Below are 25103 nucleotides of genomic sequence, written 5' to 3'. Positions count from 1 at the left end.
GGAGGCACATTATGGGCATTATTATTACAGGGGGACATTAGTACAGGGGGCACAGTGTGGTATTATTATTACAGGGGGACATTAGTACAGGGGGCACAGTGTGGTATTATTATTACAGGGGTACATTAGTTCAGGGGGCACAGTGTGGTATTATTATTACAGGGGGACATTAGTACATGGGGCACAGTGTGGTATTATTATTACAGTGGGAAATATTACTGCATGGAGGCACATTATGGGCATTATTACTACCGAGGGGAATTATTACTGCCTCCTCTTCTATATCACCCAGGATTATACAGCTTTATACCCCTGAACCCGCTGACATTTTGCCCACTAGACATTACTGCAGCCACTTGCTAAGTCATTGGCCTTTCTGACAGCAGGGAGAGGGTTAATAGCTCGGCCTGCGATTGCTCCGGTCTAATATGTCGGCCCACGGCCTGACGAGCCACCGTCCCCTATCATAGGATGAGTGACAGCTAGGCCCCACCCCCTGTAGGACGCCGAGCCAATGGGAGAGGGGGCAGGGCGTGACGTCAGGTGGTTTCAGAAGACAACTTAGGCTGAAGTCCTCGGATCTGTCACACGGCGGAGAAGACAACCGGGGACCGGACATCACCAGAGCTGTCACAATGGCGGAGTAAGTGCGGGGGCCCCGGGGAGGGAAGGGGGTCACGTGATCGGCTCCTGATGTAGTCACGTGCTGCCCAGTGATTGATACATTGTTACTCAGGGTCCTGCTCCTTATCTGTCTAATGCAGTGTTTCCCAACCAGGGTGCCTCCAGCTGTTGCAAACTACAACTCCCAGCATGCCCAGACAGCCGAAGGCTGTCTGGGCATGCTGGGAGTTGTAGTTTGCAACAGCTGGAGGCACCCTGGTTGGGAAACACTGGTCCAATGTATCCAGCAGCCTGGTCCTGATGGGAGAGGACTACTACTCCAGCTGTGCTCCTATACGGCTCCTCATCGTGGCAGGGCATGCTGGTACTTATAGTGCCACAACTGCTGTAGGTTACTTCCCAGTAATATTCTATAGATCATTGTCCCCCTCACGTGTGGCCTCTCCAGTTTTACAAAACCAAGACTGTCAGGGCATGATGGGAGTTGTAGTTTTTAAACTTCTAGAGCGCCGCAGATTGGGGAATGTACATTCCATCACATAGAAGCTGTTGTGACATGATGGGAATTGTCGTTTTGGAACATAAAGAGGGCCACAGGTTGGAGGAGACTGCTATAGAATGCACATTCCATCACTAAAAGGCTGTCAGTGCCTGATGGAAGTTGTAGTTTTCAAACTTCTGGAGCAGTGTTTTCTAAACAGCGTGCCTCCAGCTGTTGCAGAACCTGAGCACCTGGTATGTCTGGACAGCCTTTTAATTATTTTTTTTTGATGATGAACATTCTAGAGCCGTGTTCCCTAACCGTTGGCCCACTGGTAGTTGGATAACTACAGCACCCATCGTGCACTGACAGCCTTTTTGCGATCAAATGTACAGTCTATAGGAGTGTTTCCCAACCTATGGCCCTCCAGCAGTTGCAAAGCTACAACTCCCATCATGTTCCGACAGCTTTTAATGTACGTTCCCTATCGGGTGGCTATCTAGAACAGTGTTTTTCAACTACAACTCCTGGGATTCCCGGACTGCCATTGGCTGTTTAGGGATGCTGGAAGTTGTAGTTTTGCAACAGCTGGAGGTCCATAGTTTGGAGACCACTGACCTAGCACGTTAGGCATTTCCCCCAGATCACTGATGCAGACGCATGGCAACTGACCGAGCTAAGACAAGTGTTACTCATTGCTGCTTTTCTCTTTCTGGCGCAAATCTTTTACACCATGAAGCATGAGTTGACCCCCCCCCCCCTCCTTTTTATTTTTTATTTCTTTTTGTATAACTGTTTAGAAGCATGCCCCCTCTTTTTTTATTTTTTTTATTTTTATATTTTTTTGTTTGTTTTAGAAGCATGCCTCCTATTTTTATATTTTTTGTTTGTTTAGAAGCATGCCCCCTATTTTTATTTTTTTTTGGTATAACTGTTTAGAAGCATGCCCCCTATTTTTATATTTTTTGTTTGTTTAGAAGCATGCCCCCTATTTTTATATTTTTTGTTTGTTTAGAAGCATGCCCCCTATTTTTATATTTTTTGTTTGTTTAGAAGCATGTCCCCTATTTTTATATTTTTTGTTTGTTTAGAAGCATGCCCCCTATTTTTATATTTTTTGTTTGTTTAGAAGCATGCCCCCTATTTTTATTTTTTTTGGTATAACTGTTTAGAAGCATGCCCCCTATTTTTATATTTTTGTTTGTTTAGAAGCATGCCCCCTATTTTTATATTTTTTGTTTGTTTAGAAGCATGCCCCCTATTTTTATATTTTTTGTTTGTTTAGAAGCATGCCCCCTATTTTTATTTTTTTTGGTATAACTGTTTAGAAGCATGCCCCCTATTTTTATATTTTTTGTTTGTTTAGAAGCATGCCCCCTATTTTTATATTTTTTGTTTGTTTAGAAGCATGCCCCCTATTTTTATATTTTTTGTTTGTTTAGAAGCATGCCCCCTATTTTTATATTTTTTGTTTGTTTAGAAGCATGCCCCCTATTTTTATTTTTTTTGGTATAACTGTTTAGAAGCATGCCCCCTATTTTTATATTTTTGTTTGTTTAGAAGCATGCCCCCTATTTTTATATTTTTTGTTTGTTTAGAAGCATGCCCCCTATTTTTATATTTTTTGTTTGTTTAGAAGCATGCCCCCTATTTTTATATTTTTTGTTTGTTTAGAAGCATGCCCCCTATTTTTATATTTTTTGTTTGTTTAGAAGCATGCCCCCTATTTTTATTTTTTTTGGTATAACTGTTTAGAAGCATGCCCCCTATTTTTATATTTTTTGTTTGTTTAGAAGCATGCCCCCTATTTTTATATTTTTTGTTTGTTTAGAAGCATGCCCCCTATTTTTATATTTTTGTTTGTTTAGAAGCATGCCCCCTATTTTTATATTTTTCGTTTGTTTAGAAGCATGCCCCCTATTTTTATTTTTTTATTTTTTTTGTATAACTGTTTAAAAGCATGCCCCTTTTTTTCGGACAAAGAGGAGGGGGGCACTTTATTCAACATATGCAAAAAAAAAAAAAAAATAGAATCCTTAAATATTGAATATCATCAATCTTCCATAAAGTGTAGGAGGTATCAGATCACGGGCACAAGCAGTAGATCCCCCCCTGAGTGCCTGACGGGCATTATATGGGTGGGTTGTTTGTTTGTTTTTATAGTCCTTTGCCACCATTTGTGAAGCAGATCTGTATTATTGGGGAAGAAAACTAAGATTTGGCAAAACTCTGTAGGGTAAGAAGAGAATTCAAATAAGAGAAATATACATTGTCAGTTTATTAAAGGGGTTGTTCAGGATTAGAAAACAGCTGACTTCAGCAAAAAAAAAAAAACAGTGCCACACCTGTCCTTGGGGGGTGTGTTCACCAGTGTTTCCCAACCAGGGTGCCTCCAGCTGTTGCAAAACTACAACTCCCAGCATGCCCGGACAGCCTTTGGCTGTCCGGGCATGCTGGGAGTTGTAGTTTTGCAACAGGTGGAGGCACACTGGTTGGGAAACACTGGTCTAAACAGAGGAAGGAAAAAAATAAATCTTATGAGGCTGATGTCAATTGCCTTAAAGGGGTTATCCAGGAAAAAACTTTTTTTTATATATATATATCAACTGGCTCTAGAAAGTTAAACAAATTTGTAAATTACTTCTATTAAAAAATCTGAATCCTTTCAGTACTTATGAGCTTCTGAAGTTTAGGTTGTTCTTTTTCTGTCTAAGTGCTCTCTGATGACACATCTCAGGAACTGCACAGAGTAGAAGAGGTTTGCTATGGGAATTTGCTTCTAAACTGGGCGTTTCCCGAGACAGGTGTCATCAGAGATTACTTAGACAGAAAAGAACAACCTTAACTTCAGAAGCTCATAAGTACTGAAAGGATTAAGATTTTTTAATAGAAGTCATTTACAAATCTGTTTAACTTTCTGGAACCAGTTGATATATAAAAACCTTTTTTTTTTCCTGGATAACCCCTTTAAACTAGCTGGGAACATTCCCTTGCGCCATCACTATTGACGACAACGCAATCCATATAAACATGTTCATTCTTTAGGAGAAATTTCAGTGGCAGGGAATTCCGCAGCATAAACAGTGCAGAAAAATCCCGTTGAAGAGGCTGCTGCAACGGAATTCCGGAGCTGATTTTCTGAACAGCATTCCGCTCGGAAATTCTGTAGCCTAAGGCTAGATTCACACTACGGAATTTCAGGCTGAGATTCCGAGCGCAGCCAGCGCCGACTAAGACCGCATGAGAATTGCCGTCCCCATAGGTGACCGTGTCTGCGGAACAGATGAACAATTTTAATTCTTTTGGTGCGGAATTTCAGAGGTGGAACGTGCATCACTAAAACTCTGTAGTGCACTGTGCAGCAGAATCCCATTGACAACAATGGGATTCTGCTGCACCGGAATTTCCGACTTTCGAAAATTCCATAGTGTGGACCTGGCCCAAGACGTTTACCAGATCTGGGAGGGAGAAGCTACTGATGTAGCAAACTTAAAGGGGTAGTCCAGTGGTGAAAAACGTATCCCCTATCCTAAGGATAGGGGATAAGTTTGAGATCGCGGGGGGTCCGACCGCTGGGGCCCCCTGCGATCTCTCTGTACGAGGGCCAGGCTCTCCGGCCAGGTAGCGGGTGTCGACCCCCGCACGAGGCGGCGGCCGACACGCCCCCTCAATACATCTCTATGGCAGAGCCGGAGATTGCAGTAGGCAGCGCTTCGGCTCTGCCATAGAGTTGTATTGAGGGGGCGTGTCGGCCGCCGCTTTGTGCGGAGGTCGACACGCCCCCTTCCCGCAGGCTGTCGGGGCTCCGTACAGGAGATCGCAGGGGGCCCCAGCGGTCGGACCCCTCGCGATCTCAAACTTATCCCCTATCCTTAGGATAGGGGATAAGTTGTTCACCACTGGGTCACCACTGGACTACTCCTTTAAACTTGAGGTTTAACACATTAGATACCGCAGTGTTCATATGTCAGTGTGCCATTTATACGTATCGGTATAGAGAAGTGTTTCTCAACCAGGGGGCCTCTATCTGTTGCAAAACTACAACTTCCAATATGAAAAACACAAAAAAAGCACAGGAGCACACCTCGTTAAGACTGTCAGGAAATTTTACATACATGACTAAGGCCGGGTTCACACCATGTTTTTGCAATACAGTTCCCGTATCAGGTTTTTGATAGAAAAACGGATTCCTCAAAACCTGACTAAACTGTATAAAAACGTGTGTACAAATTTTAATCCGTATGCGCTTTGAAATACGATATCCGGTTGCATCCGTTTTTTTTTAAGGAAAAAATTATACATTTTTAAACTTTTTTTTCTTTCCATTATGAATAAAGTTTCACTTGTTTGATTGAAATTCCAAGAAAAAAACTGTGCAAAGTCAAAAACTGTATGGTGAAAACCGGATGGAACCGTACGCACATACAGTTCTGTACGATTCCCATGTATACAGTTTTTCACCCGGACCAAAAACCGTGGTAGGCTACTGTTTTGGGTACGGGAAAAAAGCTGACAAAACCGTACAGGATGCAAAACGGACACAACCTGATGCATCTTTTGGCATATGGTTTCTCAATGGAGAGTCAGTGCATACGGTTCCGTACGGTTTTCAAATTGAAGACGTATACGGGAACTGTACTGTAAAATCGTGGTGTGAACCCGGCCTTAGTGTCGATAGCCTCTTACCGGATGATGTTATGCTCGGAGCACAACATCTGTGAGTGTGTGAAAGTAAAGATGGTCAGTAGCCTCGTGGTCCCACCAGAGTATGGACCAGTTATTATGCAGACAAGGAGTGAGCAGACGGCGCACAGTAGTTAAACCGGGACTTCTCCTAAGGCGCTTCTCCAAACCATGTACACAAAGAGGTAAAATAACTGGTTTATTGAGTAAAAGTTGCTACGCACAAATAGCGTTTCTAACCCTGACACTACAACTTCCAGCATGCCCGGACACATATCGATGAGAGACAACACAAGCTGGGACCTTGTGATTAGAGATGAGCGAACGTACAGTAAATTTGATTCGTCACAAACTTCTCGGCTCGGCAGTTGATGCCTTATCCTGCGTAAATTAGTTCAGCTTTCAGGTGCTCCGATGGGCTGGAAACGGTGGATACATTCCTAGGAAAGAGTCTCCTACGACTGTATCCACCTTTTCCAGCCCATCGGAGCACCTGAAAGCTGAACTAATTTAGGCAGGATAAGACATCCACTGCCGAGCCGAGAAGTTCGTGACGAATCGAATTTACTGTAAGTTCGCTCATCTCTACTTGTGATCCCCAGAATAAATCGTCTCCTGAGTAATCCACATTATGATCCTGTTCATTGCTGTCCGTATTATTTGGGACATACGAAGATCTCAATGCTATACAGTAATTGTAGCAATCGTAGCTAATGTCCAATCAGTGAAATCTCCTGGCGCTTTTTGGGGACCTATATTTCCTTCCTCAGGTTAAAATCATCATTGTCTGTTTAACCTGAGAAAGGGCCCCAAACTCTTTGTTTAAAGGACAAAAAAGAAACCTCAGAAGTGCAACAACTCTGACATTTGAGGATTTTCTTATCCAGAGATTTTATAGCGCAGTTTCCAGGTATTTTCGCTGGTTTCAATAGCTTTTGATAGGTCACACAGAGAGACAGTGCTGCTGATTAGAATGAGCGGGGAGAAGCAGGCGGCAGCGCTCTTCACTCCCCGGGTCACATCGATCTTTGTCAAACTTAACCAAAAGGCACCTATACACTTTTAATGGGGCCACAGGATGGAGATCACTGTAAATTGTACTGCCATGCTTCTCCTGATTGGTCAGAGCTCTCAGCACGAAGACCCTGATTGATGAAAACTTTTACCATATCTCCGTGACCTATCATAATTTTATTATTATTATTATAATAATTTTTATTTTTTTTTATAAATGTCAGGGACGCTTTAACACATTTCTGCAAATTTAAAACTATATCCAAAGTGGAAACGTACCTCCCTGTGAAAATTTAGCGCGGTGTCCCCCAACCTGTGACTAGCCCCCCCCCCCCCCCAGCTGTTGTGAAACTACAACTCCCAGCGTGACTCTCGGGGAGTACTGATTTTAGCCTCAGAGCTGCACCACATTAAACGCCGTTATGTAAGATACAGATGGAGAGTCTCCTATATAAGTTGTGACGTACAGTATTCACCACACAGACCTCAGAGGATTAGTTGCAGCATACAAAGTGTTAACAATGAGTGACAACCAAGTGACTGTCCCCCACAGAAGGAGTCAGTTTATTTATTGCCCTGATAATAATCCGCCTTTCGGTAGCCATGATGTAACATGACAGTCACTGTGTGGATTTTCCCAAGGAAGCCATTAATCCGGTATAGTAATCAGATCAGCCGGAAGCGCCCCCCCCCCCCCCTCCCCCAGCCCTCGGGGTGTATTTATATACCTGTAGTTAGTTACCTATATACATAATGTACTATATTCAAATCTCTGATCATATGGAGATCAGCGAGACTACTGCAGACTACACCTACAGAACAGAACACAGCTGATACAGGCCTCATGATCATCCAGAGCCTCCTGGTTCATGCACTGTGTATCCTCTCTATGATGGCTGGTAGTACTGGGGCCTGAGAACCTCCTATAAATTCTCCATAGTTATGACTAATGCCAGAGAACAAGGAAGCCAGAGCTCGGCTCTCTGCCCCAGGAAGGTGTGGTAGGTCGTAGTGTAATCCAGGTATTGAGAGTTCTGTATACTGCAGTCCAGGCATAAAAGAGTTAATCCCCAGTGCCCTCGTTTTGTTCATGCAGTTCGCCGCATGCTGTGTCATGCCTAAGCCTGGGTGTACCCGGGGCCTACACAGAGATGGCAGCCGCTTTATAGCCAGAGAAAGTTTGTCGGACTCTGTTGCTTTAATTTGACCTGGATTTACATTGGTCAGTGAGACACAAGGTAGAGTGGACCTTTATGTCTCCGTTCACACTGGGGCCAACGGCAGGTGACCTTAGTCCAGTGGTGTCAAAACTGCGACCCTCCAGATGTTGCAAAACTACAACTCCCAGCATGCCCGGACAGCCAACGGCTGTCCGGGCATGCTGGGAGTTGTAGTTTTGCAACATCTGGAGGGCCACAGTTTGTACACCACTGCCTTAGTCTAGTGACATCGGACGGCTCATTTTCAGGATACAGTTGGAAAATGAGGCGACTGGGACACTAAATGCATCTGATCGGCTCATTAAAGGGGTACTTTTTTTTATTTTTTTATTTATTTTTTTTAAATCAACTGGTGCCAGAAAGATTTGTAAATTACTTCTATTAAAAAAAAATCTTAATCCTTCCAGTATTTATCAGCTGCTATTTACTCCACAGGAAGTTCTTTTCTTTTTTGGATTTCCTTTCTGTCTAACCACAGTGCTCTCTGCTGACACCTTTGTCCATTTAAGGAACTGTCCAGAGCAGGAACAAATCCCCATAGCCAACCTCTCCTGCTCTGGACTGAGGTGTCAGCAGAGAGCACTGTGGTCAGACAGGAAGGAAATCCAAAAAAGATAAGAATTTCCTGTGGAGTAAATAGTAGCTAATAAGTACTGGAAGGATTAAGATTTTTTTTTTTTTTTTTATAGAAGTTATTTACAAATCTATTTTAACTTTCTGGGACCAGTTGATTTAAAGAAAAATGTTTTCCAGTGGAGTACCCCTTTTACAATTAATGGGGTATGACAGGAGGGGTTTTTAAAATTCTCCCATCGTATCCGGATGCGCAAAACAAGATGTGAATGAACCCTAAGGGGGGGTGGGGGGAGGGAAAGACCAAGGGGGAGATTTATCAAAACCTGTCCAGAGGAAAAGTTGCTGAGTTGCCCATAGCAACCAATCAGATCGCTTCTTTCACTTTTAAAAAAAGGCCTCTGTAAAATGAAAGAAGCAACCTGATTGGTTGCTATGGGCTACTAGGCAACTTTTCATCTGGACAGGTTTTGAGATATCTCCCCCTAAGTATCCATGTTCAGACACGCCATGGGCCCCATTTATTTCAATGGCCCGAGAGTAATCCGCTGGTGACTGTGGGGGAGATTTACTTATGTAGAGAAAGAGTGGGGCAGTTGTCCATAGCAACCAGATTACTACTTTTTTAATTCTTTTGAGGCCTTGTTTGAAATGAAAGGAGCAATCTGATTGGTTGCTATGGGCAACTGCACCACTCTTCCTCTACACAGGTTTTGATAAATCTCCCCCCAATGTTCTGGTCATTTCCTGAGCATAGCTTGCAGAACTTTTCAGAAAGGGACAATGCTCAGATGCATATGGAAAATGACCAGAACATAGTCACTAGCTGACTACACTCAGGTCCTTGCCTGTCCGAGCACCGATACGTCTGTATGTCATTTTGAGAGTTTTCCAACGTATCCGTGCCTCGGAGGTGCAAATCGTGATGTGAACCTAGCCTTACAGCTTATGATAGGACTGTGTGAGTGACTATAATATGCAATGGACAGTCCTGTATGCAAGGCAGGGGGGCAAACTACCTACAGAAGGGTCCTATCTACCGGAGGGCAAACTCTCTCTGGTGATGTGTCCTACCTACAGGCTGTGCGTCCTACCTACAGGCTGTGCGTCCTACCTACCTAACAGGGTGTGTGTCCTACCTACAGGGGGAAAACTACCTACATGGGGGGACAAAGACTGGGGGGGGGGGGGGGTACACGTGCCCCCGCAGGGAAAAAAAAATAATTCAGAGGTTTGCCCCGAGCTAAAAAAATGCCAAAGTTATGCCCCAATGACAGGATGGGGGATAATTATCTGCTCATAGGGGGCCGACCCCGGGACCCCCACCATTCACAGGTCCGTTGTATGCCAAGTAACTGGTGCTGCAGGGCGCCTGCTCATTCTCTAAGGGGCATCCAAATTACTGCGCGCTGTCCCATAGTGATAGGAGCGGTGGTCGAGCATTCACTCAGAACAACCCCTCAGTTGTTGGACTCCCACCAATCAGCTAGGTGTCCCCTATCCTAGTGCTTCCCAAGCAGGGTGCCTCCATATACTGTAGATAGGGGATAAATTATAATCTTCTGATAAAGATAAGAGGTGGCATTTATACCAGAGACATGTAGCAGTTTTATTGTCCACCCTGGGTATTATGTTCCCCCATAGTTATTCGACCTTTCCAAAATCAACACATGAAGTGAATGAGGCGAATGAGTCCTTTTGTGCACGTTCCCTGACATAATGGCTGCTGCTTGTTCAGGTTGGGTGTGTATTGCATCCTACCTCCACCTTGTCCTCCTATGACCTCCAGGCCCAGTAAACCTAATCATATTATTATTATTATTATTTTTCTAGAGCTGATATCGCCCTTATCGGATTGGCTGTGATGGGCCAGAACCTGATCCTGAACATGAATGACCACGGCTATGTGGTAAGGAGTGAGATGGTGAAACATGACGTTGGTTCATTGCTTGGTTATGTAATGCCCGGCTCTTGGGTGACTTCCTTGCTTGGTAAACACATATGAGTCGAAATATATATATATATATATTTTTTGCAACTTCCATGGTAAAAATTGCAAATTCAAAATGAAGAAATCTAAAAATGGTTTAGTGCCAGTGGAATCCATACTGTAGCCGCCCTGCTGTAGTACTCCTACTCCCATCAGGGCACAATTAGTTAGAGTTTTACTACAACTGCTCAGTTACGGCTTGGAGACCTATGGGATTGTGAAATAGTTATTTATACACCTGACATCCCCCGGCAGGACATGTAAGGGTAGGTTTACTTTAGTGCACCCGTTAGGCTAGGAATCAGACTACGGAATTTCTGGGCAGAAAATTTCCACCCGGAGATTCCGAGTGCGGCCAGCGCCGGCTGAATCAGTCGGCGCTAGGACCGCACGGACACTGCAGTCATCAATAGACTGCAGTGTGTTCCGCGTGGATTTCCGCCTGAAGAGAGAGCAACCCCCTTTCTTTAGGCGGAAATTTCTAAGCAGATTTTCCGTTCACAAATTCCGAAGTGTGAATTTGTGAACGGAAACCCATTCACTACACTATACATTTTAGAAAGCGGAATTTCCGCCTGCAATTTCAAAGCAAAATTGCAGGCGGAAATTCCGTAGTCTGAACCTAGCCTAAGATGTATCCGTCAGCATCCCATCAACATTGGGATGCCAATGTCTACTAGGAACAGGAGGAGAAGACCCAATTGATTTCTACGGCTGCACAGTCACTTTGTAACTCCATTTGGGGCAGGTGCATTATTTAAAAAATGTATACCAAAGAGAAAAAGAGAGAGAGCTTTACCAATAAAATCAATAACTTTATATTTCCATAAAATCGTGATTATCTTGACATAAAATACACATGATTGGGTCTTACAGTACAGCATTTAAGATTTTTAAATAGAAGTAATTGACAAATCTGTTTAACTTTCTGGGACCAGTTGATTTAAAAAACAAATTGTTTTTCACCGGAGTACCCCTTTAATATAATATATCTTAGATATTACATCTGTTCGTATTATGTGGAATATTTGAGTACCTATATTATTATTATTATTATTATTATTATTATTAGGAAAAATAGCAACTATATAGTATACCTACCCTGTGGTAATATGATTTAATGTGATAATAGAAGATTATAGAGTGGTTCAGTGACTGACATCCTGTACTGTAAGACCCAATCATGTGTATTATATGTAAAGGTAATCATGTTTTTATGGAAATATAAATAAAGTTATTGATTTTATTGGTAAAACTCTTTCTTTTTCTCTTTTGGTATACATATAGGTGAAGAGCGGTATGCATATTGCAGTAGGATCAGTATCTGGGAATAGGGCCATGGGATATAGCTATGGAGATGATAATAGGTCCATACCCAGTAAGAACTATTGTGTGTGTATAATATTATTTATAAAATGTAGGCGCCCTTACCAATGGGATCCGCTGCTCCTGTTAACAGTATACATTGACATCCTGTTTTCATCGGGAAGCTGACGGATACGGCTATTGGGTAGACTAACGCAGTATGAACCTGGCCTTAGGTAAGATTGCTTATAGGGGTTAAGTATCTGACCACAGGGGAAGCATTGTCTTTGTATTTGATGGGTGAAAAAATATACTTTAATTTTTCTTCACTGTTTTTGACTGGAGTGCCATTTTCCATTTTGAAAAGTTTGGATATTTTGACCTTGCTCAGGTTTTGAGGACTGAGCACTCACGGACTACAAGTCTCAGCACAGTGCCCTCTTCGGTCTCTTTACAACAGATTTGTAGGTAACCTGCCCTGATATGTGCCTCTTCTGTTCTTCATCCCCTTCTCTTCTTCTCTTTCCCCCTCCCAGGTTTGTGCATTTAACCGGACGGTTTCCAAAGTGGATGAGTTTCTGGCCAATGAAGCTAAGGGCACCAAGGTGGTCGGGGCTCATTCTTTACAAGAAATGGTCTCTAAGCTAAAGAAACCCCGGAGGATCATGATGCTGGTGAAGGCCGGGCAGGCGGTGGATGACTTCATCAATAGCCTGGTATGTATCCTTAGCCTGACCAGCTCCTGGGCCCAAATGTACAAACTCTGTGAACAGGACTGGGTGTACATGGGGCAGTCCCGGTGGTCCCGTCTACTCTATGCTGGGCTTTACAATCATAGAGCATGTTTCCACCCATCTCTACAAGTCCCTCCAAACCTGATGGGCAATGGAAAACCATAATGTACCATAGTTGTGCTGTTCTCTTTGGATTTGTCTTTGTCCCAACTTAAGTGCCAGGGGGCCACTGCCGAATACCCTGCAGGGTGGAGGGGGCCTGATTTGGACCGGTTATTACTCTATGTGCACAACTATTCCTAGTTTGCCAATATACACTGAATCCTAGGTGTTTCACATAGAGCCAGCTCCGCTCCCAGTGGGTGCAGCTCATTCCATATTGACATTGCCAATTCAGTAAGGTTTACTTGTGTGCCAGGTGTAAATACTGCCCTGCTGTGTCATCTGATCTGTGCATTTCTTTTGTGATATTTTTATCTTGTTTTAATGGTTGCAGGTTCCGTTGCTTTCACCCGGTGACATCATCATCGATGGCGGCAATTCAGAGTATAATGACAGCACGGTAGGTGTCCATCATTGCCACCATGTTTATAGGGCAGCGGTATCTGGAGAATATATACTTTTTATGTATATTAATATATATATATATATTTTTTATATATATTTTCTTCAGAGGCGCTGCAAGGATCTGAAAGCCAAGGGCCTCCGGTTTGTTGGCAGCGGTGTTAGTGGAGGAGAGGATGGGGCCAGATACGGACCATCTCTGATGCCTGGAGGAGACAGCGAGGCCTGGTGAGAGTTAGCAGAAGGTCCTAATACAGTGATCCCTCAACTTACAATGGCCTCAACATACAATAGTTTCAACATACAATGGTCTTTTCTGGACCATTGTAAGCTGAAACCAGACTCAACATACAATGCTACAGACAGACCAGATCTGTGAAACGTGTCAATGGCCGGAAGAACTGACCAATCGGAATGTACATTTCACTGGTAAAACCCCTGTATTACTGAAACATATGCACTGACTGGTGTCTGGTAGCGCCCCCTACAGTACAGGGAGGTATTACATGTTCTGTACACTTTTACCTGTACCTATGTTACTTTTTTGGACATTGTCTGTACTGTACAGGACCCCGAAGAAGCTCCTGTCCTCTACATAGACCAGTGTTTGCCAAGCAGGGAGCCTCCAGCTTTTGCAAAACTACAACTCCCAGCATGCCCGGACAGCCAAAGGCTGTCCGGGCATGCTGGGAGTTGTAGTTTTGCAACAGCTGGAGGCTCCCTGCTTGGCAAACACTGACATAGACAGTGATTTACAGCTCCCAGCAGATCTTTCTTACTTTTATATGTAAGGATTTGCTTTATCTCTATTAGTTATCTACTTATTTTTCTTTAATCCTCACTTTTTTCCTATTTTTGGATGACATTTTGGTGGCTTCAGAACCAATTACCAGGTTTCCATAGAGTTCTGGTCTCAACATACAATGGTTTCAACATACAATGGTCGTCCTGGAACCAATTAATATTGTAACTTGAGGGACCACTGTACTGCTGCTAAAAGAAAAGATGTATATTGTTTTCCATCTTCTACCTCTGTTCTCTCTTTTACAGGCCTTATATTAAAGACATTTTCCAGAGCATCGCAGCTAAGGTTGGGAAGGAACCATGCTGTGAATGGGTGAGCGATGTTCATGTCTTGCTGGCCACAGACTAATGGTTTTACGGTCATTAGACGCATTAATAGAGTTGCTAGATTTGGGGGGGGGGGGGGGTCTCTAGAAACCCCAAAATGGATTTAAAAAAAAAAAACATCTCTGAAGGGCCAGACCTGTCCATGCATCACACTGGGTGCTCGTGGATGTCAATAAGTATTCGTGTAATTCTCAATTTCTCTTGTGGGGACTATACAGAGGAAGTAAAAACTTGCTGCTTATGGGGGGGGGGGGGGGGGGAGGAGGCTGTCCAGTTTTAGGGGGGAAAAACATTTTAATTTATGCTATTAGGGAATTCTGAGTCGGTAAGGGCCAATTCACACAATGGAATCCAGCAGGAAAAATACACTCCGAAATGCCAAAGCAGCAGCTTTCTATTCTTTTCAGTGGGATTCTGCTGCACTGCGCACACTGAAGAATTTCTACTGTGGAAACATCAGTGTCAGAAATTCAGGTCCCGGAATCCATTCTGAAATTCATTGCCTTCTATAGAGACAGCATATTTCCGATTGGTTCTAGCGGCAGCTTGTTTAGCTGGCACCGGCCAGATTTTACGCGGTGTGAATGGTCCTTAAAAGGGAACTTTCATAATCTTCAACTCTAGTCCAGAGTGAAGATTGGTTTCAAATAAGGTCTCTCTGGACGACCCACCCTGTTGTGGATTAGGCTATGTTCACACGGCAGAATGTCTTTCTGGAAAAAAAAATATGCCAGTGCCAGGACCGCTGTAAACTGTTCCGTCTCTATAGACGGCAATGCATTTCTTTTGGCGGATGCTGGAATTAGGATTTCTGCAATAGATGTTTCCGCTGCAAAATTCAGTGCAGCTGAATCCCTTTCAAACCCTTCCAAATAGAATTTCTATGCTGGATTCTGCTTGGAAAGTCCATTGTGTGAACATGGGCTTACACAGACAGCCCATTGATGTGAATGGACACTGTGTGATACATAATCTCCCCTGTGGTGCCACTGAAGGGAAACTGGACAGTCATTGCTGATCGCTAATGGTCCAAACAGGGAGACTCTATGTGATCTGACTATTGTTAAGGGGTATTGCTAACATGTAGCTGAGAACCCCTTTAATGACTGTTCATATCAGTGGGCACAACGGATCCAATCCTGATTGTGTGTGTGTATAATTAATATATATATATATATATATATATAATGACAACAGTAAAAGTACAATAAAGCAATTAAACAAGAAGAGACCTCCCTCTATATTAGGTCTATAATGTCAACCTTTCTGCCATATTGCAATAACGCTGTTTCTGGGCAGGTGGGAGAAGAGGGCTCGGGACATTTTGTAAAAATGGTTCACAATGGAATAGAGTACGGTGACATGCAGCTGATCGCTGAGGCGTACCACCTGATGAAGGACATCCTGGGACTGTCACAGGACGATATGGCCAAGGTGAGACGTTTTGTGTTTACATTCGCTATGTTGGAAATATGGTGCCATACTCAAAATTTTCCAGATAAAATTTTAAATATATATAATTATTTCCGTCATTATTTATTTTTTTTTGCTTTGCATCCTTCAGACCTTTCAGGAGTGGAACAAGACTGAGCTGGACTCTTTCTTGATTGAGATCACGGCCGACATCCTTAAATTCCGGGACACGGATGGATCTCCCCTGCTACCTAAGATTCAGGACACCGCAGGGCAGAAGGGCACAGGAAAGTGGACCGCCATCTCTGCTCTGGATTTCGGGGTCCCTGTTACTCTCATCGGTAAGAACATGTCACTGGATGAGCTACAATATTTTCACAGTTAATATTTTACTTGTCCTAGTGTTTTGTTTTGTTTTTTTTGTTTTTTCCCATCTTCACTCCCATCCAGAGCTAAATTCTTATACACAAGTGTTTCCCAACCAGAGAGCCTCCAGCTGTTGCAAGACTGCCACTCCCAGCATGCATTTGGCTGTCCTGGCATGCTGGGAGTTGTAGTTTTGCAACAGCTGGAGGCACACTTATAGGGAAACGCTGCTTTATCCCACCATAGTTACCATACTTCCTAACCATCCCGGATCCGGCAGGACATTTCTGAGAGTTGTTGTTTTGCAACAGCTGAGGGCACCCTGGTTGGGAAACACTGTTATACACAGTTAGCGCTCAGTGGGGTGGAGATAAGCCACTGTCTTTTTGAGGGCAGCAAAGCAGAATTTTGAATGCAGCTCTGGAGGTGAATATAGACTATAACTTAAAGTTACGGCAACACAGTAAAACATTTTTAACATTACTTAATATTTGATGTAACTTTATACTGTGGCTTGTTGTCATTGGTGGAAATAGACTTTCATGTCCTCTGTTTGCTCGGCAGCTCATGAATATGTACAGGTTGTTGCCTAGAAGAGTAGGCAGCAGATGACAGCACTGGATCATTGCATCCCAGCGTTCTGTTCTTTACTGCTCCTCGCTCTCTGCTCTAGTTATATGGGAAAGAAGGAGGCGTATAGCTCCCTCCTTTTATTACTGCATATTTCCTAATAGAAGATTATAAGCTGCTAGGTTAACACCGGCCAGAGATTTAGAGTGCAGCCAGCGCGACTGGGGCTAGGACCCTGTGTACATTGGCGACCCCATAGACGTAAATTCCGCAACAAGTACTTTGCAGCGGAATCCCATTAACAGCAATGGGATTCCATAGTCTAACCTAGCCTGGGTTGTTGAAGCCTAGAATTCTAGGTGTTTCTTGTTCATTTCCTCCACAGGACGTAAGGGTATGTCCTGGGATGGGGGGGGGGGGCAGCATCGGAGCAGAATTGTGACGTCATGCCCCTTGTGTCAAAGGCTGTCTGGGCATGCTGGGAGTTTTAGTTTTGCAACATCTGGAGACACGCTGGTTGAGAAGTGCTAACATAGATATACACAGTTGTATCCAATCCATGCTCTCATTCACTGTCAGCAAGTGGAGATATTGCCAGTTGAACACAACGTCTATCAGAAGGTCTATATATAAAACCTCTATAGACAGATACCTCTGTACTGTATAATCTTTTGTAAGCTTCACCCGTCCCAACACAACCCCGCAAACAGCTATGAGGAACTTCTTATCAAACCCTGTAATTCCCTTTTTACACAATTCCTTAGATTGACATTGCAGTGAATAGCCGCATAACTTACTGTGGGAGGAGGATTTCGTTTTCTTGCAGTCACTTCCCGTTACAGCTTGTAGTGGTGTAATCCCTATCTGGAAGCTCTTCACAACTTCATTGTGTCATCGTAAAACCAGTTCTGTGAGGGGATGATGCTGAGACCGCTCCAGCGTGGACTGGGTTAAATCAGACTGCAATGTCAGGGGGGGGGGGAGCGTTGCTTGCCCAGGCTGCTGCAGAACCTCCTTACACACTTATAAGCCGCCACTGCAAATCTCCACACAGTCTTGTTTGACTTTAGTTTTTGTATACCTTTTTGTCAGTTTTATTGCAACATGCAAGTGCACAACAGGGGCGTCCTGGGACCTCTGGTAATCAGTAAATGATGTCGTCCAACTCCAGGGTCCCCATCAAACAGCAGAGTGATCTCAGTGCTTTGTCTATGTGGCAGTAATGCTACTGAAGTGACTTTTCTCCAGTTAAAGGAGTATTAGGATAAGGGAATTTTTTTAATTTTTTTTATTTAATTTTTTTTAAACAACTGGTGCCAGAAAGTTATAGAGACTTGTAAATTGCTTCTATTTAAAAAATGGATCAGCTGCTGTATGCTCCACAGGAAGTTGTGTTCAGTGATCCCTCAACTTACAATGGCCTCAACATACAATAGTTTCAACATACAATGGTCTTTTCTGGACCATTGTAACTTGAAACCAGACTCAACATACAATGCTATGGAATCTGCGAAACGTGTTAATGGCTGGAAGAACCAACCAATCAGAATGGGTATTTCACTGGTAAAACCCCTGTATTCCTAAAGTGTATGCACTGACTGGTGTCTGGTAGCGCCCCCTACAGTACAGGGAGGTATTACATGTTCTGTACTCTTTACCTGTATTACTGAAGTGTATGCACTGACTGGTGTCTGGTAGCACCCCCTACAGTACAGGGAGGTATTACATGTTCTGTACTCTTTACCTGTACCAGGGTTAGCTGCTCCTTTGGACAACAGGTGAGGGCGGCTCCATTTTACTATTTTTTACGACCTTGCGTGTTCTGTACAGGACCCTGAAGAAACTTCTGTCCTCTACATAGACCAGTGTTTCCCAAAGAGGGTGCCTCCAGCTGTTTCAAAACTACAACTCCCAGCATGCCCGGACAGCCGAAGGCTGTCCGGGCATGCTGGTAGTTGTAGTTTTGAAACAGCTGGAGACACCCTCTTTGTGAAACACTGAAATCTGCTCCCAGCAGATCTTTCTTACTTTTATATATAAGGATTTGCTTTATCTGTATTAGTTTTCTACTTATTTTTCTTTAATCCTCACTTTTTTTCCTATTTTTGGGTCACATTTTGGGGCTTCAGTACCAATTACCAGGTTTCCATAGAGTTCTGGTCTCCACATACAATGGTTTCAACATACAATGGTCGTCCTGGAACCAATTAATATTGTAACTTGAGGGACCACTGTAGTTCTTTCCAGTCTGACCATAGTCCACAGTGCTCTTTTCTGATACCTCTGTCCATGTCAGTAACTATCCAAAGCAGGAGCAAATCACCATAGCGAATCTCTCCTGCTCTAGACATTTCCTAACACAGACAGACGAGGCAGCAGAGAGCACTGTGGTCAGACTGGAAAGAACTACGCAACTTCCTCTGGAGCATTTTTAATTTTTTTTATAATTTTTTTTTTTTTTTTTTTTTTTTTTTTTTAAATAAAACACTGTAAAAAGGAATAAACATATTTGGTATCAGCACGTCAGTAATTATTAAATAATTACATTTCTAAACCGGAAGGTCAACAACATAAATGCGAAACTATTTCTTTTACCGTATTGTGAAGATTATTGCCCGACAAAATAGCCTTTTTTATTTTGCCCTACATATTTTTTTCTGGTTTCGGAATACATTATATGATAATAAAAAAAAAAAAGTATGCCAATGAAGAGTACAACTTGTCCCACAAAAAACAAGCCCTAATACAACTCTTGCTCACCCAGATATTGACATTATCCTTACATATTTTTTAAATATATTTATATACTTATAACTTAGAGGACTGCTCTTCTTTTTTGTTTATTTATTTTATATTCCCCTTTTTTTCCTGAGAATTGTAATTTGCAGTAACCTCGGTTATAGGAAGGAAGAAAATAAATAGTTATGGGTCTTAGAAGGTGAGGAGCAAGAACACGTGAGCCACAAATCCAAAATATGAGGGGTTGTGAATGGGTTAAAACAAACATTGCTGGGTTCTGACTGCAATCTGTGGGGTTCCGACCATCTTGTATACTGGAAATGGCGTTCCTTCCCCGCCACGGGGTGCGGTGTCTGGACGTTTGTCTTACACTTGTCCTGTCCCGCAGGTGAAGCCGTGTTTGCACGTTGCTTGTCGTCCCTGAAGAGTGAAAGGGTTGTGGCGAGCAAGCAGCTTCAAGGACCAAAACAGGCTCCATTTAAAGGAGACAAGAAGGCGTTCCTGGAGGACATCCGCAAAGTATGTACCAAAGAGCAGAAGCTTATACCCAATGTGTGATTAAATTTTCACTGGAAAATGTTATTTTTTTATTTTATTAAATCAACTGGTGGCAGAAAGTTAAACAGGTTTGTAAATTACTTCTATTTCACAATCTTAACCCTTCCAGTACTTATCAGCTGCTGTATACTACAGAGGAAGTTATTTTATTTTCAAATTTTCATTCTGTCTGAGCACAGTGCTCTCTGCTGACACCTCTGTCCATTTTAGGAACTGTCCAGAGTAGGAGCAAATCCCCATAGCAAACCTCTCCTGCTCTGGACAGTTCCTGACATGGACAGAGGTGTCAGCAGAGAGCACTGTGGTCAGACAGAAAATAAATTTGAAAAGAAAAGAACTTCCTCTGTAGTAATACAGCAGCTGATAAGTACTGGAAGGGTTAAGATTCTGAAATAGAAGTAATTTATAAATCTGCTGGATAAATAGCTGATTTGTGAGGGTCTGACCTCTGGGACCCCCACTAATCATGAGAATGGAGATAATTTGTCTCTAGAGTTAAAAAAAAAAAAAAAAAAAAAACATCAATTTATGTTCTCTATGCCAGTGTTTTCTCAAGCAGGGTGTCTCCAGCTGTTGCAAAACTACAACTTCCAGCATGCCCGGACAGCCAAAGGCTGTCGAGGCATGCTGGGAGTTGTAGTTTTACAACAGCTGGAGACACCCTGCTTGGGAAACATTGCTCTTTGCAGACACAAGAAAAAAAATATATAGGTATATTCATCTCACCACTGTTGAAAATTCCGTGACTGAAGACCAGGTCTGTGTTCGGAGAGCAGGGCAGGCAAACAGCGGGCCGTATCCAGGGCAGAAACTGAGAAAGAGTGGGCAAAAAAACAAGGGCCTCCAGCCCAGCTGCTCCAAAAAAAAAAAAAAAAAGGCTGATTAAAACTTCACTTTTATTCCATCAAAATGAAAAAGGTGAGTCTATCCATAGTGATTATAAAAAGAAACACCAACACGTTTTGAGCCATATGTGGCTCTTAGTCGTGGCCTCGACTAAGAGCCACATATGGTTTGAAACGTGTCGGTGTTTCTTTTTTTATCATCACTGTGGATATCCTCATGTTTTAAATTTTGATGGAATAAGAGTGAAGATTTAATCAGCCCTTTTTTTGTTTTAGAGCAGCTGGAGGCCTTTGTTTTTTGACCACTCTTTCTCAATCTTTCCAGACACTGCACCAGCAGAGAATGTTGGGGGAGTGTAGCACTTGTTTATACCTTTTAGACCCCAAACAGTGGAGAATTTTCACTCAGAAATCCTAAATGCTGAGCTCTGATTGTTCACGTAGGTTGGTAAATCTAGAAAGTTTCTGCACCCTTTATCTATTTTTATGTTTTTGTATTAAAAATGTATAGTGTTACTGTGGATAAGTCTTTAGATCGCAGGAGGTCTGACCGCTGGGGTCCTCCTCAATCTCCTGTAAGGGGCCCCGGTTTTCCTCTGGATCGGCATGTCACACCCCCTCCAAATATCTCTATGGGAGAGCCATTCGGCTATTTTCGGCTATCCCATAGAGATATATGGAGGAAGCGCGGGGGTCGTGACGTGCCACACCCGGGGAGAGCCAGGTATCCATACAGGAGATCGCGGGGAGCCCCAGCGGTTGGACCCCCCCCCACGATCTAAGACTTATCCACAGGATAGGGGATATGTTTATCTTGAATTTTCAGTATGAGACATTTAAGCATTTCCTTATTTTGTTCACTTTATTACAATTATCTGTAAATAAAAATTATTTGAAAGATGCAGTTATTTTTTCTGTTTCCTAAATTTCGAATAATTGTTTGGTTTTTTTTTTTGGTTTTTTTTTTTTGGTTTTTTTTTTTCTTCTTCTTTCCCCCTCTAGGCTTTGTATGCATCCAAGATCATTTCTTACGCACAAGGATTCATCCTGTTTCGTCAAGCAGCAAAGGAGTTTGGTTGGAAGTTAAACTATGGAGGAATTGCAATGATGTGGAGGGGTGGCTGCATCATCCGCAGGTAATGGGGAACCTGAAAAAGAGGTAGAGTAGCGGTCTTCTCACTTCTGACTGTTGTAAAACAGATGCATCCTTAGGCCATGTTTACACTCCTTAAAGGAGTACTGCAGCCTTAGACTACTCATAACTACTCATAACATCAGTTATAACATTAAAAGTTACATTAACTGTCAAACACATCACGTTGTATACAGCATTACCTGTTTAGAATGTATGCTCCAATACATTGGATGTACCAGTCGAAAATTAAAAATCAGAATACAAGAACATCTCAATTTACCTTCACCAGGTCAATTTTCAAATAGATCCATGTCGGGCATAGCCAAACATATAATAGAAAAACATGATGGCATCGTTCCCAGGATAGAAGTTACAGGTCTGAAGAGAGTACATCCTCCTCGTAGAGGAGGGGACTGGTGCAAGTCCCTGTTCAGACGGGAGGCGTTTTGGATCCTGTGCATGGATTCACGCTTCCCGTCCGGACTCAATTATAGACATGATTTGTCATATATATATATTAGTTATTATACATCTCTCATGATGTCAAGTGTGTATAGATATATGTTTACTTATTTATATATACATTTATTTTTGCATTCATGTTCTAACACTAGATTACGGTTGTTACATTTAACGGGACTGTGTTGCATTGTATTCCTCACCTGTGGGTACACACCCATGGGTGTTTCTTCCCCTCCTATGGGATATGACGATATAAAAGGAAGTCATGCTGGGTTTTGTAGTTGCCATGACTAAGACTTAGCGTTAAGTCGAAACGCGTCGGTGCGTTCGGTGTTGTTCTCCCTTACATTGTTTTTATTGCTTGCTCATGCACTGGATTTTAATATGAAGAAATAAACTTGAATGTTTTATCCAGCCTTGGGAGCCGGAACTTCCTTTTCTCCTTCCTGATTAGACTACTCATCCCCTGTGGACATTGTCCTATTGATGTAAATGAGGGTCAAGGCAATCACGTGACTCCTTCTATTTACTTTCATTCTTCATGTAGCTGAGATTTTAACTTTTATTTATTTATTTTAAATTATTTTTTTGGTTTTTCCCTTTTTTTTTTTTTTTCCATTCAGTGTGTTCTTGGGCAAAATCAAAGAAGCCTTTGACCGAAATCCAGATCTTCAAAACCTGCTGCTGGACGATTTCTTTAAAAAAGAGATGCATAATTGTCAGGTGAGGCCTGGGGGTGCAGAATAAGGCTATGCTCACACGGTGGAATATCTGTGCGGAACTCTGCCAGAATATTCCGTACAGACATTCTGCTGCAGCCCCATTGATTGATTCCTGAGCACAGGGCGGAATGGCCGCAACAGTTTCTGCCGCATAAATCCCGATTTCCGGCATCCACAGGAAGAATAGACTTACCTATTCTTTCTGTGGATTCCACTCGGGAACACATTGGCCCTCATTTACTATTGCAAACCTGACACGTTGTGCGCCAGATTCTGTTGGGGGCGTGGTCTACAAAAAGGGGCGTGTCCCCGACATTTTCACAAAAAAACCTCAACATATTTACTAAGGTTTCCACATAAAATGTGGTGGATTTGAGCTGAGGAAAACCCAACAGATCAGAGCATGTGTTTAAAAAAAAAAAAAAAAAAAGTAGGGAAAGTGTAAAATGTAGGGAAACCTTAGTAAATACTGTGGAAAATAAATAAATTGTCGGGAATTAAAACCCACAAAGAAACCTACTCTCCAGTCTTAGTAAATAAGAGCCATTTCCGTCTATGTGACGCCGCATTTTCAAGCGGTCCTAGCGCCCGCCGGATTGTGCAGAATGTCTGCCGGGTGGACATTCTTCACATTTTCGGCCATAGGGGGTGATGCTATGCACCATCTATCTACCCTAACTGGTGGGGGTCGCGTAGCAATGTTCGTAAGCCATATAGAGATGGTGCATGGGCCGTGCCACACCATTCACTTAGGGGGGGACCTATTTAAAGATATTTTTTTTTTTTTTGCTTTTGATGCCCAGGAGCTTTTAATATATGCCCCTAATTACTATGGTTGTTTTAATCTGTTCTCCAGGAGTCCTGGCGCCGGGTGGTGAGCACCGGGGTGCAGCAGGGCATCCCTATGCCATGCTTCACTACAGCACTGTCTTTCTATGATGGCTACAGACATGAAATGTTACCAGCAAACCTAATCCAGGTAAGACTGTCAATCAGTTGTGATCTCTTAAGTCCGTGTTTCCCAGCCAGGGTGTCTCCAGCTGTTGCAAAACTTCAACTCCCAGCATGCCCGGACAGCCGAAGGCTGTCCGGGCATGCTGGGAGTTGTAGTTTTACAACAGTTGGAGTCACTCACGTTGGAAAACACTAATTTAGTTTAATCTGTGGCTGTGATACTACAACTCCCAGCATGCCCTGACATTCTATGGGCCATATTATTAAAAATGTTGTATCTTTTCTTTTTATTTCAGGCCCAGAGAGATTACTTTGGCGCTCACACCTATGAGCTCCTGAGCAAGCCCGGACATTTTGTCCACACTAACTGGACCGGTCACGGGGGCAACGTGTCTTCCTCATCCTACAACGTGTAAAAATGCACTTACCCGGTCTTAGAGCTGTAGAGATTTACCTGGACCCATCGTAGTCCCTGTCCTTATGTGTTGTACATGTGTGCATTTTTTTTTTTTTTCTAATCTCTTTAGTATGAGAATAAATGGTTTTTATATGGTCGCTGTTTGAGTCATTTGTCTTTATCAATGCTGGGGATTGATAACCCATGACCTGCACCCAATGCTAAGCCTATGGGGGAACCAATGATATCATCCCTGTTCATTGTTTATATAAAATAGAGAACTGATCCGGGCTCCTGAATCCTTATATACAGTCTCTGTGTGGTCCTTCTCTTCGTCCGCTACTTAGTCCGGTAAATGAACAGTAAGATTTTCGCAATCTAATAAATTGGCCATCGGTTCGTTTAGTTTTGAAAAAGGTTGTTCCAGTTTCCTTGGTGAATTCTGGTATGAGGTTCTAAGGCCGGGTTCACACCACGTTTTTGCAGTACAGTTCCCGTATACGTGTTTAATTTGAAAACCGTACGGAACCGTATTGAAAACCGTATGCATTGCCTCTCCATTGAAAACCGTATGGCAAACGATGCATCAGGTTGTGTCCATTTTGCATCTTGTACGGTTTTGT

The 25103-nt window shown here is 42.8% G+C and overlaps 1 protein-coding gene across 3 annotated transcripts; it reads left to right on the top strand.

Annotated features, from left to right (window-relative positions):
• The first annotated feature begins 495 nt into the window (after nt 1-495).
• On the top strand, nt 496-24635 carry PGD (phosphogluconate dehydrogenase). 3 transcript variants are annotated; one of them, XM_056543041.1, is made up of 13 exons: nt 496-643; nt 10429-10504; nt 12427-12606; nt 13121-13186; nt 13298-13416; nt 14239-14305; nt 15619-15753; nt 15884-16073; nt 19796-19926; nt 21813-21946; nt 23031-23130; nt 23986-24108; nt 24380-24635. In XM_056543041.1, exons 1-13 carry the CDS (start codon nt 636-638, stop codon nt 24497-24499), a joined length of 1449 nt encoding a protein of 482 aa, XP_056399016.1. In that variant the 5' UTR covers nt 496-635; the 3' UTR covers nt 24500-24635. The 3 variants fall into 3 exon arrangements, with proteins under 3 accessions (XP_056399016.1, XP_056399019.1, XP_056399017.1); XM_056543044.1 differs by lacking the exon at nt 496-643 and adding an exon at nt 9034-9062; XM_056543042.1 differs by lacking the exon at nt 496-643 and adding an exon at nt 9083-9556.
• The last annotated feature ends 468 nt before the right edge of the window (nt 24636-25103 follow it).

Source organism: Hyla sarda, chromosome 10 (assembly GCF_029499605.1).
Source record: "Hyla sarda isolate aHylSar1 chromosome 10, aHylSar1.hap1, whole genome shotgun sequence".
Lineage (NCBI taxonomy): Eukaryota > Metazoa > Chordata > Amphibia > Anura > Hylidae > Hyla > Hyla sarda.
Note: the sequence above shows the minus strand (reverse complement) of the source record. Positions and strands in the feature narration are given on the sequence as shown.

What these genes read in the sequence shown, in the direction of transcription:
- PGD (XM_056543041.1), top strand. An exon ending in GGTCCCTGTTACTCTCATCG is followed by an intron (nt 16,074 to 19,795) that starts GTAAGAACATGT and finishes CCTGTCCCGCAG; the next exon opens with GTGAAGCCGTGTTTGCACGT. An exon ending in TCCTGGAGGACATCCGCAAA is followed by an intron (nt 19,927 to 21,812) that starts GTATGTACCAAA and finishes TTCCCCCTCTAG; the next exon opens with GCTTTGTATGCATCCAAGAT.